Below are 19195 nucleotides of genomic sequence, written 5' to 3' on the forward strand. Positions count from 1 at the left end.
GTGATTATGAGATTACAAGCTAATGCTGATTGAATTTCTTCAATATTTGTATCAACAACCAATGAGGTAGGAATTACTATTATCTCCATTTATAAATGAGGAAACTGAGGCATCTGCCCAATGTCACACTGCCAATAAATGAAGAAGTTGAAATATGAGCCCAGGCAGATATGAGATATAGAGGTAGATATGACCCCAGCTCATAGGGAAGGCAGGTTGGGAAAAGTACCCCAGACCACAGGAGTTGGTGATTAGGTAGACCTCAGAGGGAGAACAGGACTCTTTGGGCCAAGGCTGGGGGTGGGGTTAGAATGGATATTCTGGTCAGAGGGAAGAGTAAGACAGAGATGTGAAACTACATGACACACTCAAGGAACTGCAAATAGCTCAACAGAGCTGCTGGAAAACAGCTCTGAGGCAGCAGGAACCTAACCTGCAGGGCCTCATACGCCACACTAGGGAAATGCACCCTGTACAACTATGTGACAAGGCCTAATGCACAAGAGCAATAGGACTGTGTTCTGGCAGCAGTATGGGAAATGGATATTTTTTGGGTAGTAAACGAAAGGCAGATCAGCTGAAGATTATGAAGGTATGAACAGAAGCAACAGGGCGACAGGGGAGCATGTTTCAGGAGACATCTTAGGGCTCAGTGGCAGAGCGCTTGCCAGGCTTGGGCAAGGCCCTGAGTTCAACCTCTAACACCATAAAAACAAAACAAAGAAACAGGAAATATTTTAAAGACGACCTAGTTTTAGACTCAAGTAACTTGAGGGAATGCAGACAAGAAAAATCCTGGAAGACTGAGATTTTTAGCTGCAGGAGCATGGGGGGCTCAGGAAAGGAGGGAAACAGTGACTCTGGAGTGGACCTGTGGACTCTAAGGGACACAAGGGACACCCAAGGAGGGTGGGGAGGCAAGCTAAGATACACATCTGGGAATCAACATCACATAGGTGGTTAGACTCATGAGGCTGTCTGGGGAAATGGGCAGAGTTAAGAGACTCATGGAACCCCTCAAGACTGAAAATATTCAAGATGAAGGCAGGAAAGGCTGCCCAAAGGGCAGAAAAGCAGAGAAGCAGCAGGAGGTGGTGCTATAGCAAGGGCTTGGGAAGAGTCTCCAGAAGGGAGTGGTCAGGAGTTTCCACTTCAAGAGAAGTGAGGAAAACAATAAAACTTAACTGAATGCTTTTACAGTTAAGACAGTTTTAAGTTTCTCACCAAACTACCCCTAAGGACAGCACACCTTTAGCCCTAGGGTTTCTCTGAACATACTAATATTGCTTCCTGCTGCACGGAATTACTTCAACACTGTCTGTCCTCAAATCCTCCCGCATAATGGACATCCCAGAAAAGCCTGGATTTGACCAGAGTCGCAGGCCCTGAACACACCTGCCAGATTCCAGGGAAGGCTCTGGTTTATTTATGTACTGACTGTAGGGAGGAAGAGAATAAAAACACAAGAATTACCAAAACACCCAGGGGACGGGGACCTCAGGAGAATCTGAGGAAAGATAAGGACTTCTTCCCCAGAAAAATGCAGATGGGCACCAAAGTCACCAAATTTTTACACACATTTTTGGGAAGGTTCAGGGACATCTGCTTTACAATTTTACTATTTAAGAAGTTATGGTGGGTAACGCAGTAGTATCACCACATAAATTTCTGAGGGATTCTCTTCTCCATAATTCACCAATTCTTACTATTTTCAATGACAAGCTGCAGTCATTTTTATTGAGGGGGAAAAAAGAAAGCAATTTTCACTTTAGGGTTGAAAAACACATACTCCAAGATGGAACAAAAATTCTTACCAACAGAGCTTCTTTAAGGTGGGGGTGGGTCCCCGTGCAACTTTCACCTCCCCAACCTGGAAAGCCGAGCTTAAGAATTTTCCAACACATTCTGTACCACAGGTGCACCAGCAGAGTAGGCAAGGAACCCCCTACCAACGTGGCTCAGTGGCCATTATCCCCTGCTATTCTACAGGCTGTGACCCTTGGGAGAACCCAGGAGGCTAAGGGAGGGCATGGGGTAGAGTGCAGCCCAGCAGGGCAGGCCCGATACTGCCCAGGACTGAATACTAGTCTCAGGCGGGGATGAGAGAAGAGCAGACTTTTGTGGTGGCACAGCCAGAACTCTGATGAGGAATGGGTACCAGAGCTTCACCAGTGGCAGTGATGGCCAGAGCAATACCAACTGCCCTGGAGGGCCTGTGGTTCAGCAGGTGGCTGATACTCATGTACTTCCAAATCCAGGACTTGCACCACTTCCTCATGAAGTGCCTTTTCCTTTGGTGCCAAACCCATCAAAAGCATAGGGTGAGGCTGGCAGACAGAGAGACTCAGAGAAGAGCCATGTCTAGGGCCTATGATACAGAAAGTTACAAATGCCTTTAAGATTCTCAGGGGAAGCACCTCTTTTCAGGCCCCAAATCTCTCAGTGGGAAAAACTGCAGAGGAAAGTGGGGGAGGCAAAGGGCACTGAGCCACAGCCTGGAGTGTCCCCATGTGCAGGGTACTTAAGCAGACAAAATCTCTGAGACTGAGAAAAAATTGCTGCTCACTTGTTGGGCTTAGACATCATCTTCCTCAATGAACCTAAGTGGAAAAAAAATCATCTTAAACTGAATATCAAAATCCAGGGAGAATTTCTGTTGCTAAACACCACGGATGTTCCCAACCTGGCAGACCCATGGGAATAGGAGGAAAACTACCTGGCTACAAGAGTCCAGGTACCCTCCTACTGGCAGTCTTGCTTGAAGCATCAGAATTTGAAAACATTTTTTAAAGCCCAGACATGTAAGTCTTATCCTGTGCAGTGTTAAAAATTTTATCTACCACAGACCAGAGGGTGGGATCAAATTTTAATAAACAGGTAAGAAGCCATGCACAGTGGTGCACACTTGCAATCCCAGCTACTTGGGAGGCTGAAGTAGGATAACTCAAGGCCAGCCTGGGCAAGGTAGTAAAACCATGTCTTAAAACAAAATATTAAAAAAAAAAAGAAAGGGCTGGGGGTGTAGCTCAAGTGATAGAGCATTCCTGGATTCAATCACAAGTACCACAAAAACAAAACAAAACAAAAATAGGTAAAAGGAAGCTCAGTCTTGACAAACCAAAGCCTAATGGACACTGAACATCAACATCCTATGAATGACCAGATGCCACAGAAAAGGTCAACTGTTGGCAGGTGAGGTGGACGCAAATCATACTGCAAATGTTCAAGCCAAGAACTGAGGTGTGAACGCCGTAACAAGAATCTGAGAGCCATTCGCACACCGTGCTACTGAAGCAACAGAAGTTCCAAGTCAAAAATCACTTGAATGCCCCTGGGTTAATCCAGCCAAAAGACCAGTGAAATTCAGCAACACTCAGAAGGTGCACACGCTGAAAAATGTACAGCACAGCCAAGAAACCAAAAGAAAAAAATTAACTTTGTTAAATAAAACCACTTAACAATATGCATGATACGATTTAAGTGCAGCCTATGTGGTACTTCCTCAATGACGCCTAATGTTAGGAAAGAAGAGTTCCCACATATTTTATTAAACATTCCAAAACATCTTTATTTCACTAAGGAAATGCATCAGAATTATAAACAAGCATCTTATTCACCCAGTCTGTCCAATGAAAGATAACCCATCCTGTTAATTCCTTGCACAAGTCTACCTGGCCTGCGTCTTGTTACAACTATTATTTTGCACATTATACTTGGTAAAACCACAACTTTCTTCCCCCACGTCCTAAACACGAACCTTCCCGGAGTAAATCCACGCCGTAAACACACCCAGGGCTTTGTTTTACACACAGATTTCTCGTCCTGGTCCCGAGAGATGTCCCTTTCCTTCCAAACCCCACCGAGGCCAAAGCCTGCCATCTGGGGTCAGGGCTTCCTCCGCTGCCGCCTCCCGGGCGCACTCGCCGGGTTCCGGATGGCCCGCGCCGGCCGCGGCTCGCACCCCTTCCTGTCTCCGCTGCCCACGGCGGGCGGGCGGCGAGCGCGCGGCGCCCAGACAAAAGCTCGGGCCGTCGGGCCCACGGGCCGCGGGCGTCCTCCAGGCAAAGGCCGAGAGTCCCAGCGCAACTTTGCCAACGGGGAAGAAGGAGGCACCCGGCGCCCGCAGGTCCGGGTGCGCCCGGGGCGCCGGCACGCGCGTGGGCCGCGGGAGAGGGCGCCAGGGAGGGCGCGGTGCGCCCCGCGGCCGCCCGCAACTTGCCCGCGGGCCGTGGCCCGCGCCCCGCAGGCCGGCCCGACGGCGAGGCCCGGCGGCCCACATTGTCCCCGCGGCGCCCGGCGGCCACCCGCGCGCACGCTCGCCCGCACACGCCCCCTGCCCGGGCCGGCTGCGGGGCCCGCCCGCCGCGTTCCTCCACGCCCCGCTCCGGCCGGGCCCTGGCGGCTCCGCCGCCGGCGGCTGCAAAACTTTCTCCTCATCGCCGCAGCGGCGGCGTCGCGGCCGCCTCGGCGCGTCAGGCAGGCGGTCGGGAGGTCTGGCGGCGGGTCCCTCCCTCAGCCCCACCCCGGGCCGCCGACCTGGTCCGGCTCCGATTCATAGTCGTCGTCCTCGGCGCTCACGGACATGGCCATGGCTCATGGTGGGCCCAGGCTCGCGCGCGCTGACATGGCTGGAGCGGCGCCGCCGCCGCCGCCCGCCGGGAGCAGGCTCGGCTCGCCCTGGCTCGGGCTCGGGCTCGGGCTCGGGCTCGGGCTCCCGCTGCCGCGAGGAGGGAGCCGCCGCGCGCCTCGCACGCCCGCGCGGGAGGGGGCGGGAGGGGCAGGCGCGGGGAGGGCCGGGGCGCTCATGCATATGCATGAGGCGAGCCAGGAAGGGGCTGGCCCCCCGGGCGGGCGGGCCAATGGCGCGGCTGCGGCGCTCGGGCCGCACACAAAGGGAGACCGGCCTGCGGTGACACGGGGGCGGGCCCGCCGAGGGCGGCCCCTCGCGGCCGGCGCGCGGGGACTGGGGCTGCGTGGGGGCGTGCCCCGTGCGCCGCGGGATGCACATGGGTGGCTGCACGCCGCCGCCGCTGCAACAGGAAATGCACGCCCGGCCTGGGGTGGGGTCTTTTGTGTAGTCCTGCGGGGCGTTGCACTGGAGCCCCCGGGCGCACGGGCCACCGGGGGGCGGCCCCGCGCGCGATGCCAGGCGCGGGTCTCTACGCCCCCTGCAGCGGGCACACGGGCTACCGGATTTGCAGACGCTCGGGGATCAGGACCTGATGCCTGCGAGTCTGAGCGTCCTCTACCCAGAGCCTGCGGGCGGGCCTGCCTGGATAAAATCTGAGGACCTGGTTTCCCAGGACGCGGGTTGGGCTAAGCGGCCCTCTGGACGCTACCCTTCTGCCTCAGGTTTGCGTTTCATGGAGGAGATTCAACGTCAAACATGGAGTGGTGCAAGCTGGAGCTCTCAGACTTAGGAACTGTCAGAATGGCCCGGACTCTGCCCTGAGGTGGGCGCCACACCCTCTGGACAGGAACCTGGATACTTTCCTCCTATGCTTAGGAATTGACCTCAGGAGGGTTGAGGGCGCTGCAGACTAGAGCCCAGTGCTCCTAGGAGACTGGCAGGTCCCTAGGCTGGCCTGGAAGGTGTAGGGTTTCTAAATCTTAAACCGTGAAGGTTCCCTGTGCCTACTTCAAAAGCAGCCCACTTCTGCAGAAAATTGTCACTAGAAATCCAGATTGATATTTATTGCAAAGGAAGTCTATCCAGCACTTATGCCAGCAATCCTTACTGTGAAAGAGTTCCTGACACCCTGAATGGCTAATGATGTTACGTAGGTCAAAACCGTAGTTAAACATCACCTATGGAGCAGGATGACTTAGCTGGACAGATGGCACACATATCATCCATCCATCTATGTGATGTGCACACCTGCACCTCAGTTGCTCCACCTATGAAATGGGAAGGATTTATGGAGAGATGGGTAACCTCTGTAAGAGATCAGAGGCTATTCCAAGAATAAACCTATTAGCTGTGAAATCTAGTGATCAACTCTGCGATGATCATCCAACTGTTACTCATGCCTAGGCCACTGGTCAAGAAATTCAGAGAACAGAAGAGCCTGTAAGCTGGTCATGGCCTGGGCTTTTAAAAAGGAAGAATGTGTGTGGAGACCTTATAAATAAAACTTGGAAGGCTTCTAACAGAGTCGGCAGGAGTGAATAAGCAAGCAGGGATGTCAGTTTCACTGAGTGGATTTTAAAGTCTGAAATTTATACACCCAATGACACTAGGGAAAAAAACCCAGCACACTTGCTCTTTACTGAAACATCTCTCTTCTCAGTTTCCTTCCTAACCTCTTTTATTTTTCACAGTCCACTCAAAGTTACAACGAAAACAGCAGCAAAAGAATACTACCCTTTCTCAAAAGGTAACCAACTTTTTAAAAGCTATTTTGTCTGGGCTGAAGTTTATCTCTGAGCTCTTAGGGACCACTCCACCCAGGAAGAAGCCTTCTGAAGAAATTGGAAGGGTCTGATAAAATGTTAATCATTGGGCTGGGGGGCAGAGAGCTAGCAAGCTCAAGCCCCTGGGTTCAATTCCCAGCACTGCAACAAACAAAAAAACAACTAACCATACTTTCCCTTCATTATAATTGGTCCAACCTGCAAGGGGACAGAGACATCCAGATGATATGATACATCATGAGAAAAGTCTGGAAGCAGGAATTTATTTCACAGGTCTCTCCCATTACGAATCAGGAATGCAAATCTATTTAATAGAATTGTCCTTTGAGGACTCTCAAAAGCTCACTCCTGTATTTAAGGCAGTAAAATGGCATTGGCACAGTTCGATGATCATGGTTCAAAGAAGAGAAAAAGTGTGGACAAACAGAAGCTGCACAGAATACAAACACCCTTCTCTATTTATAGCATTTCAGAGCTACCTTGTCAGACTGCCCCCCCCAACTTCATGGATAAGGAAATGGAAGACCCCAAATTATGAAACAGCTCTCAAGCCCAGGGTCCCTTATATAACACCATCAGAGACAGCACCCCTCCTAGAGTGCAGGCAATAGTAACTAAGCTAATAATAATAATAATAATAATAATAATAATAATAGTAACAGCTAATAGTAACTAAGCAGGCTTAAGGGCTAGACCTGGCTCTGTGCAACGGTCATGATCTCATTGAGATCACAGGCAGGTATGGTTTAAACCACCCTGTGAGCTGTGGATAGTTGTCCAGATAAGTGAAAGGACCTGAATCTGACCCTGTGGGCCACCCCTGCCTGGGCTCTTCACCATGCCACTCCACTGCTTCATGCCAGAGGCAAGAGTAGAGGATGCCAAATAAGATCAGTGTCATAATTGAAGTGACACACTCAAGACTTAGGAAATTCTGTATTCTTGGTTCACATCCAATTCCAAGGTGGGCAGGTATGGCTCGGATGGCAAGCCTGCTGTCTGATCTGCCAGGGTCAATGGTGGAACCAGGAAGATATGATTAGGACTTGACAACATGATGGGTCCTCTCTAAACATTGAGAAGGTGCCTGCTAGCCACTATCCTAACACCTCCCACAATTTTCTCTGACACTGGCCAAAAGCTTCTTCCCTCCTCTATCTGTCTCAACCAAGTTTCCTTTAGTTAACTGGTCTGTACAATTATCCAACATCTGTTTTGTATTGATAATGTTTTGGACTGTATATAAAATGCAAATTATACTACCCCCTGCCTGGCACAATTGCCACCTTAAAATGCCTTGTTTATGCTGAGCCTTCAGCTGGTCCTTTGTGAAACCCTCTTGATCTCAACAAGGATTTGACCCTAAGGACTGAAAGCTCTCCCTGCTCACAAAGCCAAAACTTCCTGATGTTCTTAGAAAGAGCTCCCCAAAGCGGATGCCACCCAGGCAGTTGTACTTGCCCTGAGCCAGGAGGATCCAGAACTTTCACTATGTGGTAAGGAAATAAACAAGGACAGATGCCAAGTCCTCCTTGGTCACACCTGCCACCTACTTCCCTGCTTTCTCTGGATGTCACTTAATTTTCTGGACTGCCTATCAGATCATGAGACCTCAGGAATGACCCCTGGTTGCCCAGAGGTTCTGCCCAGACACCCCTGTCCCAAGGACAGGGACAGACAATATGCTAAGATGAAAAGAGAGAAGTAGTATAATACCCAAAGCAGAGAGAGCTGTATGTACATGGTAATATAGCCATGATATGGAGTATGATGCAGCAGCCTCTATGCCCAGCCTCTAATCCCAGCAGCTCAGGAGGATCTCGAGTTCAAAGCCAGGCTCGGTAATGGTGAGGCGTTAAGTAACTCAGAAGCTGTCTCTAATAAAATACAAAAATTGGCAACTGGGGTTGTGGCTTAGTGGTAGAGCATTTGCCTAGTGTATGTGAGGCACTGGGTTCAATTCTCAGTGCATATGTAACCGAATAAATCAATAAAAATCTAAGGAATGAATCTTTAAAAAAAAATTCAAAAATTGGGCTGGGGATGTGGCTCAATGGTTGAGTGCTCCTGAGTTCAATCCCTGGTATTCCCCCTCCCCACAAAAAGAAGAAGTTACAGAAAAGTATGCACAAAATGTATCACTTTATATTAAATATGCATCTATAAATATGATACTATATATTCTGTTGATTCATATTTGGTGTATGTATGTTAATTTACAGTAAAACACCTGGAAACATCAATTCCAAATTAATTACAATGAAGAAAGAATTAGGGTAATGAATGAGGATAAGGTCAGAACTGGAAGAGACGGTACAGGAGGATTTTGGTCTATACGCAATGTTTCATTACTCTTAATCATTCAGATATTGAGCTGGGGATGTGGCTCAAGCGGTAGCATGCTCGCCTGGCATGCGTGCAGCCTGGGTTCGATCCTCAGCACCACATACAAACAAAGATGTTGTGTCGGATGAAAACTAAAAAATAAATATTAAAAATATTCTCTCTCTTTAAAAAAAATAATTCAGATATTCATGAATTCTTTTTAATGTTAAAGTTAATAAGCCAGTATGAAGGTTTATTCATATTCTCCTTTATTTTTCCCATAAAAAAAGGGAGGAAAGGCCAGTGCGGTGATGCACACCTATGATCCCAGTGGCTTGGCAGGAAGATTGCAAGTTCAAAGTTAGCCTCAGTAACTTAGTGAGGCCCTAAGCAACATAGTGAGAACCTGTCTCTAAATAAATAAAACATAAGAAGGGCTGGGGATGTGGCTCAGTGGTTAGGTGCCCCTGGGTTCAACCCCTTGTACCTAAATAAATAAATAAATAAATAAAATAAAGAAAAGATTATCATCATCCCAAGGACAAGTATCTCCCCCACCCCGCAAGGATAACACAGCACCTTTAGTGATCCCTCTTAATCCCCATCCTTTCCTAATCCCTAGAATGGACAGGGGACAGGCAGACTAGTCAAAGCCTGGACTCTGGGCTTACCAAAGCTGGAGGGTCTCTCCAGTTTGGGTCCCCTTTCCTTGTATCCACGTCCCAAAGAGGGATATCTTCTTTCTTTTCATCTTAGCCACAGCCAAAGCTTGTGAAATTATTTTCCAGAGATTCAGGACAGGGAAAGAGAATCAATTCTCTTTGTGTCAAGTCCAATGACTACCCTCCTGAGCCAATGAACACTGTTTGCAAAGGTGTCCTTTAGGAGGGGTCAGAAATGACAGAGCATGCCTGCAGAAGACCACTTCATGACACAAATCAAAATTTATACTTAGCAAGCAGTAGAGAATGCACTCCAGTTATTTTACTGTACTTTAGCATTTGTCTCTCTGTTCTTCAATAGGTTTTTCCCTTGTCTTAATAGCAAAAGCAAAAGGTCTTTTGGGAAGTTATTCTTCAAAGCTAACAGGAGGAAGAGGAATTTTAAAATCTCATCTTGTAAGAAGTTAGGACGGTAGGGTTACTTGGATTGGTTCACCTGTGTGCTTTGACAGACCAGGGATTGCGGTGAATTCTATTAAGGAAATTACTAACACTATTTAATTGCTTTTTGTATTCCATGAGCACTTAAAAACTTGTCATATGGGTCCCTCTACACAACTGAGCTTTCTGTTTAGTGGGGGTTCCTCTCCTAATCATGTCTCCTTCATCACCAAATCAACCAATAAATATTCACATGCACTGGAAGATGTGTGAGCATGCACAGGATGTTTTAAAAATCAGGTCATTTAACAGGTGACTGGAATTGATCTGAGAAACGTTTCTCTACCATCCACCTCATTTTCGATGCCTTCTCTAACCTTAGAAAGTTACTTTCCTTCTTTATTCATTTCCCACCAAACTCCACACCAAGGATGAATGCTCACACAATTTGAACGAAACTAATGAGTTCATTTTACGTCCCCCTCCAGGCGCTGGGGATGTAACTGAGGGCAGAGTATGAGGCCTCAGTTCCAACCCAAAACTATAAAGAAAGAAGAAAAAAATATATAGGTATACAAGATTTTTTATATGTGTGTATGTGTGTGTGTGTGTGTGTGTGTGTGCGTGTGTTCATTTATTTATTTACAGACCATAGCTCCCCCTTTGTTTCCCTGTTAACTGGAATGCCCATCACACTGTCTCCCTGCCAACCTCTGAATAAAAAAGACTTTGAAGAAACAGGATCTAAAGTTCTATGGAACTTGGACTCCAAAGATCACTCCAAATGGGATGGTACAGGAAACAGAAAAGGAGCAGAACTGTGAGTAAAATATGTTGATCACTTAGAGCCCAAAACTGGACACCTCTCAAATGCTCATCAGCTGATAAATGGATGAACAAAGCTTAGCCTGGCCTTACAGAGGAGCACGATTCAACTCTAACCAGCAAGGCTGCACTGAGGGGTGCTACAACGCCATGAGCCTTGAGACTGTGATCCTGAGCGAAAGAAGCCCAGCACAGAAGACCATGTACTGTGTGATCCTGTGTTTATCTGTCCACAGAAGGCAAATCCACAGAGGCAGAAAGCAGACTAGTGGGTGCCAGGGGACAGGGGAAGGGGGAGTAGGATGGACAGATGATGGGTCCAGGGTTTCCTTTAGAGGATGATGAAAATATCTGGATTTGGATAGAAATGGTCATGTGACATTGAGAATGTACTAAATGTACCAAATTGTTCACTTTGAAATGGTTAATTTCATGTTAAGTAAATTTTCCTTCCAAAACAGGCATATTGTCCATGTATATGCATACACAATATATACATATATACATATACTTCTTTCTTCAGCAGCCACGTTTTCCTAGCTTATTAGCTAAACTGGCCAAAATGGAGGCAAAAAAACTTAGGGATGAGGATTAGTTCTGATCACCACTGAGGGCCTCCTCCACCCCAAGGTCTTTGAATGAACTTCCTTTGTTTTCCAAAGGTGGGGGCCATCTCCCTAGGGCTCTAACAACACCATTCCCATTCCTATTCCTATTCTCATTCCTGAAAGGAACCCAGCTAAGAAGGTAAGCTTTGCAACTAACCATACCAAAGCATAGCTGAATCACCTCTTAAAGAGCTGCTAACAGTCACTGTGGGGAGCCGGAAGGGCTCAGACTACACTTGCAGGTCTCAAATACACACAGGTCAGTACAGCTAGGAGCCAGGATAGGAGAACACATCCTCACACAAGCACTGTATCTCCCTCCTCTCTCTCTCTCTCTCTCTCTCTCTCTCTCTCTCTCCTGATATGGGCCTTTCTTTGTTTACCATTAATATGCTTTGTCTTTAAAAATGGCTCCAATAGGCCAATCTGCCTCATCTATGAAAATCCATGAATTTATGATGACAGTCATCAAAACAGAAAGAGCTTCACCAATCTCAACTGTCACTATATGAAGCAGCCACTAAACTAAACAAAACCTTTGAAAATTGGCATTTAAGGAGGAAAAAAAAATAATCAAACATGCCTACTGCCTTTCCAGGAGGAATGTATTTTAGGGTAACCCTGATCAATGAAGGAACACTCTGCAAAAGAATGTCCCCTGATTCATAGGCAAAAAGGGTACGCTTCAAAAATCATTTTCATCTCCTGATAAAATAATTGATAGAAGAAATAATGATCAAGAAATATTGAAGCCAGCGCTGGGAGCGGAGGTGTACACCTGTAATGGCTTGAGATGTGAAGGCAGGAGGGTCCGAAGTTCAAGCCTAGCCTCAGCAATTTAGCAAGGTCCTGTATTTTAAAAAAGGCTGGAGGGGCTGGGGTTGTGGCTCGGTGGTAGAGCACTGGCCTAGCATGTGTGTGAGGCACTGGGTTCAGCATCAAATAAAAACAAATAAATAAAATAAAATGTATTATCCACAACTAAAAAATTTTAAAAAAAGAAAGGCTGGATGGAATGTGGGTCAGTGGTAAAGCACTGACTGATTTCAATTCCCAGAATCTCCCTGCCTAAAAGAAGTACTGAAGCCAGCAATGAATGGTTGGCAGTAGGGGAAAGAGGAAGGGTAGCAGGAGCCCAGTGAAACTCCATCCAGATTCTCTGGAAGAAGAGAAGAACATTCACTAAATAATGAAGGATCATACTGACATTGTCTTAACTATAATATTTACTTTAAACAAGACTTTTGATCAAATTTCCAGCTTGCAGAAATTGAGAAATAAGTGAGTTAAATGACACCATGAGGTCACACAAACAAATGCAAAAAGTGGGATGGTATAGAAGACATGTGGCTTTGTGTCTTCTACAAACTGCCATGCTGAGAAAAGTCTAGATGAAAAGAGAGAATCAAGAACTGATTCAATGTGTTGTCCTAGATTAGAATCTGATGTGAAAAAAGCAGTTGTAAAAGATTATCTGGAAGGTCTGAGTATGACTAGGCATTAGGCAGTACCAAGGAATTATAAATTGTGTTAGGTGTCATAATGTTATTTTGGCTATCTAGAAAATCTTTCCCCTTTTTTGCTGGGCGAGGTGGCGCACGCCTGCAATCCCAGAAGCTCAGGAGGCTGAGACAGGAGGCTGAGACAGGAGGCTGAGACAGGAGATTTGGGAGTTCAAAGCCAGCCTCAACAAAAGCGAGGCGCTAAGCAACTCAGTGAGACCCTGTCTCTAAGATTATAAATTCAACAGCCTCAGCAACTTAGTGAGGCTGTCTCAGAATAGAAAAAAAAAAAAAAAAGACTGGGAATGTGGTTCAGTGGTTAAGTGCTTCTGGGTTCAATTCCCAGTAACCCCCCTACCAAAAGTAACCACCCTTTCACACCCATTAAAATGGCAATTGTCAGGAAGAAAAAAAAGAAAGAATATAAAGAGTATTGGTGAGGATGTGGAAAAATTGGAACCCTTGTGCACTTTGGCAGGAATGGAAAATAGTGTAGCCATTACGGAATGGTCAGACAGTCCTTTAAGTTAAACACAGAATTATCATGTGACTTGACAATTATACCTGTGGGCATACACCAAGAGAATGGAAACAAGGACTCAAAAAGATGTTTGTGGTAGAAGAGACTCAAGTGTCCACGGACAGATGAACTGATCAACAAAATGCGGTACCTACACACACGCAAGGCATTCAAACTGTGGAATTCGGACTTGAAAATGGAAACTCTGTCACAGGCTACAAAGTAGAGGAACCTTGGGAATGAAATAAGCCAGGAGAAGTGGAGATGACTGTAGGAGTCCACCTATACACGGTCACCAGAGCTGTCAAACACATAGGGTCAGAAAGTGGAATGGTGGGCAGGGAATGGGGTGGGGGAATAGGGTGTGATGGGGACAGAGGTTCCGCTTGGGAAATGGAACCTGTCAATGTTCAATGTCAATGTACTTAATGAGGCTGAACTGTACACCTAAAGACGGTTATATTATGTGTATTTCATCACAATTTACAAAAATGTGATAAAAAAGAAATAATAGTACCCCTGCCAGAAAAATGAGTTAAGAATACCCATGCTCCTTCCCAGACCTGCTCTGTCACTTTGTCTGATCAACTAAATGAAAGAAAAAAGAAGCTACATGGCAAAGAAATGAATAATAAAATAAAACTTCCTTTTATGCCAGAGATTCCCCAGAAACTTCCTTGATGCTTTGCTGCTGAGTTATTTGCATTGATATTTTCAGCGATTTCCAACAGGTTTGACGGTCACTATAACTCCTCACCCACTTCCTTCCTTCCATCAAACACATTCATCTTCCCCATCTTTGATAAATGAAGCCAAATCAGGTGAGACATTTGGGGGCTGGGGGTGCAGTTCAGTGGCAGAGCACAGAAATGGCACGCTCATGCTTACTACGCTCAAGGCTCGGGGTTCCAGCCCCAGCACCGTAAAACAAATATATGAATCTCCCCTGTCTTCACCCAATCTTGCCCTTTTTGTCTTTACATCACATAAATTGGGAGGATTATCTAAAGGTATCAGGAGACCAAACACATACCCATCTTCATGACAACTTATTTGCAATATAGATGGCATCTGATGATTCATCCCAAAGTCTAAAGGGCTGGTCTTTGTAATGGCAAATAATCACCTCTAGTGCCAGCAGGCTTTCTAATAACTCCATCAAAGGCAGAAACATTCAGTATCTCAGTGGCTCTCCAAGAATCTGTCCCTGGCATTATTAACACAGATAGCTGAGCAGGTTATCAGAAAGAAAAAAGAAATCCTTGTTACAGACTTTAATTATAGGTTATTTCAGCTGACCTCCATCTTGAAGTTCCAATAACATGGTACTAAAAGATACAAATAATGTTGGCTGAAAAAAATCCCAGGCGCGATAAGATCTTTCCAAGTCCAGTAAGATAAAGGGAAATGCCTCAATTTGAGGGATAAGAGGGGCTAGGAAGTTAGAGATGTCTTCTTACTTCTCTTCCAATTAATGTTCTTTTAGCAGCTGACTGGGACCAGGACACAAAAGTTCAGGTATGGATGGAGTAAGTTAAGTCACCAAAGAGGAAACAGAAGCATCCAGAAGCAGTGGGAAAAAGACCAGAGATGAGGGCTGGAGCTATAGCTCAGTTGGTAGAGGGCTTTCCTTGCACACACAAAGCCCTAAGATCGATCCCCAGCACTCAGGGGGGAAAAAAGAAAAAGAACAGAGATGAGACTGAGTTTGACTTCATCTTTTAAAAACTCTAGGAAAATTGTGCTATCGAGTTCATTCATTCATTTAAATATCTCCCAGGCCTTGCTGCATTGCAAGCAATCTTGCATTAATAGGATATAAAATGGATAAGGAAAAAAAATACATAAGAAGAGCTCTAACCTCAAAAGCTAGGGGACACTGAAGACAGGTTATGTTGACAGTGAACATACAGAGGAGAATGTGGAAATTGAAAGGGAAAAGAAATTGGGGAAATCTATCCATCAGGATCTTGGCAGGAATTAGAGGGTTAATGCTCATGGAGGAGAGTGTAACAGAAGCTGGAGATGCACCCTAAGCCTAGGGACAATGATGAGCCATTACCCAATGAGAAAGAGAACGCAACTGTTAACAGAAGAGTTGAGCAGGTCACATGGTAGAAGCTGTGGTCTTCCACAGTGGGAAACAGTCCACCTGCAATGATCCTACAGGAAGGAGACTGGGAAAATGGACACTTCCCTCCATCTCCTCCTACCTTCCCTCTCCTGGTAGTGCCTCCGGCCCACTAGCTGTACTCAGCCAGAAGCCAAAGGCAGGGAAGCCCTTTGCTGTAGCCCACAGAGTAGGTGAAGGAGGAATTTGGCTGGGCCTGGAGTGGAGGGATCTGTTCATGGGGAAAGGAGGAGGATATTTTTGAGAAGAGGAATAGTTGGTGGGCAAGGAAAAGGAAACTGTGGAGAATCTGGTTCTGCTGCGTGGGAGAGAAGACAAGAGGCAATCCTGAGCACCTGAGGTAGAGCTCCAGCTGGTGACGTGGGCACCCCAGGATAGGCCCGGGACTCAAAATGTGATTTTAAAGAAGATGGAGATTCAATAACAAGGCTAAGGGATGACTGTGTTAGCCTCAGAAACTCCCATGGTGTATTCTAATCCCTGGAACTGCTTAAGGTGACTGTGCTCAGACAACTCCACAGATGTGAAATGATCACCCTCCGTCAGGGTGATCAGAACCCAACGACAGGAGTCCTTATATGATGAGGAAATTAGGACCAAGATGCATCCAGAGGGGAGGTGATGCAGACACATAGGGAGGTGAGGGTCAAACACAGACCAAGCAAGGGCCGGCCTGGAGATCTTCCCTCCCAGCCCTCAGCAGGAACCAGCCCTGTCGATACCTAGAACTGCCGTCATTTAAGCCACATGGTCTATGGTACTCTGCTATGGTGGCCCTGGCTAACTAACAAGGGCGTGATCAGATCTAAACTTGGGAAGTTTAGACAGAAAGCTGGGAGACAGGAGACTGGAAGCAAAGCTGCCATTCCATCTTAAGGATGTTAAAAATCATCCCATGTTCAAGTTTCCTGGTAGAAATGAGGACACTAACCCCAAGTACCTCCTGTCTCAGTAAATGGAACACAGGGGAGCCATGGAACACTTCCAAGAGCAAAATAAATCAACTCTGGTCCTGTCCATCCATCCCCAATATGCCAGCACCCATTCTCTTGATCACCACTTGCCACCACCCCAAACCAGTCCAGACCTGTAGCCACAGTCTCCTAACTGGCCAACTGCTCCCAGGTGCCCCAACTTCAAACTGTTCTCAATCTTCCCCACTCAGGAGTGCTCCCCCACTGGGCTACAGCCCTTTCTTTTTTTTTTTAATATTTATTTTTCAGTTTGCGGCAGACACAACATCTTTATTTGCATGTGGTGCTGAGGATTGAACCCGGGCCCCACGCTTGCCAGGAGAGTGCACTACCACTTGAGCCACATCCCAGCCCCAGGGCTACAGCCCTTTCTACGCTAGTTTTTAAGAAGTTTCAGTTTCTCTCCCAGGGGAGGGAAGCAGCAGGAGTAAGTGTGAAATGGTCCAGCGTTTGAACCCGGTGCATCATTGGTGGTTACAGCTGCACAGCACTGTGAATGTCAACACCAGCTAAGCGTACACTTGACAATGCTTAAAATGGAACTTTTATGCAACAAATACTTTATCACAATTCATAAAAATTCATCTCTTCAGAGTATAATCCTTCTAATTATGTACTTATTTGTGTGCCTAAGTTCCATGAGGACAAGGAAATCTTCTTCATCCAATACCTAACCCAGGACTGTATAGAGGTAAAGGCTAGTCACTCATCCATTTGGGAAGGCAAGCAATGAAGAATCACAGCTGATTCTCTGAACTCATGGCTGCTGTATTCTCTAAAATCACTCCAAACACTGCATTAGTGAACACCAGGCCGTCACTCCAAGGGAAGATACAGAATTAGGTGCCTTCCAGTCTCTGGTCCCAACATTTTCCTCAATCAATGTATCACCTTGTTTTTTTGTGTTTCTCTTTGAAGGTGTCTTTTAAATATATATTGCTGATCCATTACATTGAACTTGGGACCAACAGTCCCACAACCTGTGCCTGAAGGAGGCTCATCGAACACCTAGCTTCTCTGCACTGCAGAACCTCCTTGCACTCGGTAACAACAGACACCAACCGCCACAGCTCCGGGGGCATTTTGAACAGCGAAATCACCAACCAAAAAAGAAACAAACAAACAACATCTGGCTCATGTGCATGTCTGCAAGTGATCACAAAAGCACTCCGAATATTGGTTTGGGGGCAACAGATAAATTTTATGGAATAGGTGAGTTCACAAATATAAAATCCATAAATGATGAGCCTTGACTGTACTTGAAAGTACGCCCCAATCTTGCTGATCCCAAGGCTGGAAATCTCACTTGCAGAGAGTAGGCAGGTAAAACTACCGCCCATCCTGCCTCCGTCTGTCTCACACATGTTGTGAGACTCCAGAGACTTCCACTTTCTGGCTTCAGATCACCCCCCTTAGAAGGGCCTGAAGAGGGTATTGATGGGCCCCTGGTCAGCAGACTTGCCAGCAGGTACAAAATACTATGGTTTCTCACTAACAAATCTGGACCTGAAGCCGACACCGACTGCCGGAGACCTGAGTCTCAGCTCCTGAGGAACTTGGATGCTACAGCATGGTTCAGGGATGTCCCCTGATGGCCCATGGGTTAGAGGCTTGGTCCCCGGCGTGGCACTCTGAGAAGGTGATGGAAACTTAAAGAAGTGGGGTTTAGTGGGCAGTCTTCTGGTCTCTGGGGCTGTGCCCTTGAGGGGGATGTTAATACCTGGCCCCTTCCTTTCTCTCTCCTACTTCAGCCACGAGGGGAACAGCTTTGCTCCACCTGGGCCAGGATGCACTACCTCAGCATGGGCTCAAAGCAATGGGGACAAGTGATCATGGCCTGGGAACTCCAATACTGTGAGCCAAATAAACTCTCCCTCTTTTTAAGTCGACAGTCTAGGTATCTGTTACCCTCATGGAAGATGACACATGGAGTCTCCCTTTACCACCAACAACTTCTTCTCAACTGGGTTTTTCTGTGGTTGATGTTCATATGTGAAAGTCCTACAGGTTGCAGATCAGGAGCCCCTCACCACACCTCGCCAGGGTCGGCTTGCTTTGCCTGCCTTTCTTAGCCCTCTTGGGCTTCTCTGTTCTGGCCCAGCTACTTCTGTCACCTGTCTCTTCCTTTCATGTTGAACTACACTGTCCCTTTCAGAGTCACTCTCTCCTGACAGACTTTCACAAGGCCTATCCAGCTCCCTGGAGGCTGCAGGGACAGGGCACCCGAAACCCCTGGCCCTTCATGCCCGTTCCTCCTACCTGGACCCCATAGCAGAACGTGTAGCCTTGCCGGCCTCAAGCCCCAGGGGTACAAGCTAAAGCACAAGCTATAGGGCCTGGGGCTTCTCCAGCTGGGCCAATGTGGCAGGGATGAAGGAGAAATGGCTTTTGTAAACCAGTCCCCTCCTCCCAGGAAACATCAATCCACTTCAGTACAGCCATAACTATTTCAAAGAAATTAAGCCATCAAAGTACTCACTTGAGATTAAGTTTTGTACAGGCAATTTGTAGTCTAGGGATGCAAGCTGTCTCTGCACCCTTTGCCCTCCCTTTGGTATTCTCTATTTCCGTCGGGAGCCAGAGGGGGGCCGATTCAGGGTTACCGATTACATATAAATCATAATTCTAAAAAATTACAATAGCTACCAGTATAATTTTTTACAATGGTAGGCTGATACGACAGAAGCATTTCACAGGCAGCATCTCACAGGGATCCTGCCAGGACCACTCAATGAGCCCCTTTAACAGATGAATAAACTGGGGTTGAGACTTATCCTTTAGAATAATTAGTCA

At 46.8% G+C, this 19195-nt stretch overlaps 1 protein-coding gene across 15 annotated transcripts in view; it reads right to left on the reverse strand.

Moving 5' to 3' along the window:
* Kdm2b (lysine demethylase 2B) overlaps positions 1-19195 on the reverse strand; it is a 125544-nt gene that overhangs the window by 25542 nt on the left and 80807 nt on the right. The window contains exon 1 of one of the 15 annotated variants that reach the window (XM_078039213.1): positions 4537-4725. The exons of 13 other annotated variants lie outside the window; for them this stretch is intronic. In XM_078039213.1, coding sequence (XP_077895339.1) covers positions 4537-4590 — 54 coding nt within the window. In that variant the 5' untranslated portion in view covers positions 4591-4725. Of the gene's footprint in view, positions 1-4536; positions 4726-19195 lie in introns of those variants that run through there. One more of the 15 variants, XM_078039212.1, reaches the window with a different exon arrangement.

The sequence above is a fragment of the Ictidomys tridecemlineatus genome, chromosome 2, assembly GCF_052094955.1.
Source record: "Ictidomys tridecemlineatus isolate mIctTri1 chromosome 2, mIctTri1.hap1, whole genome shotgun sequence".
NCBI classification, from domain to species: domain Eukaryota; kingdom Metazoa; phylum Chordata; class Mammalia; order Rodentia; family Sciuridae; genus Ictidomys; species Ictidomys tridecemlineatus.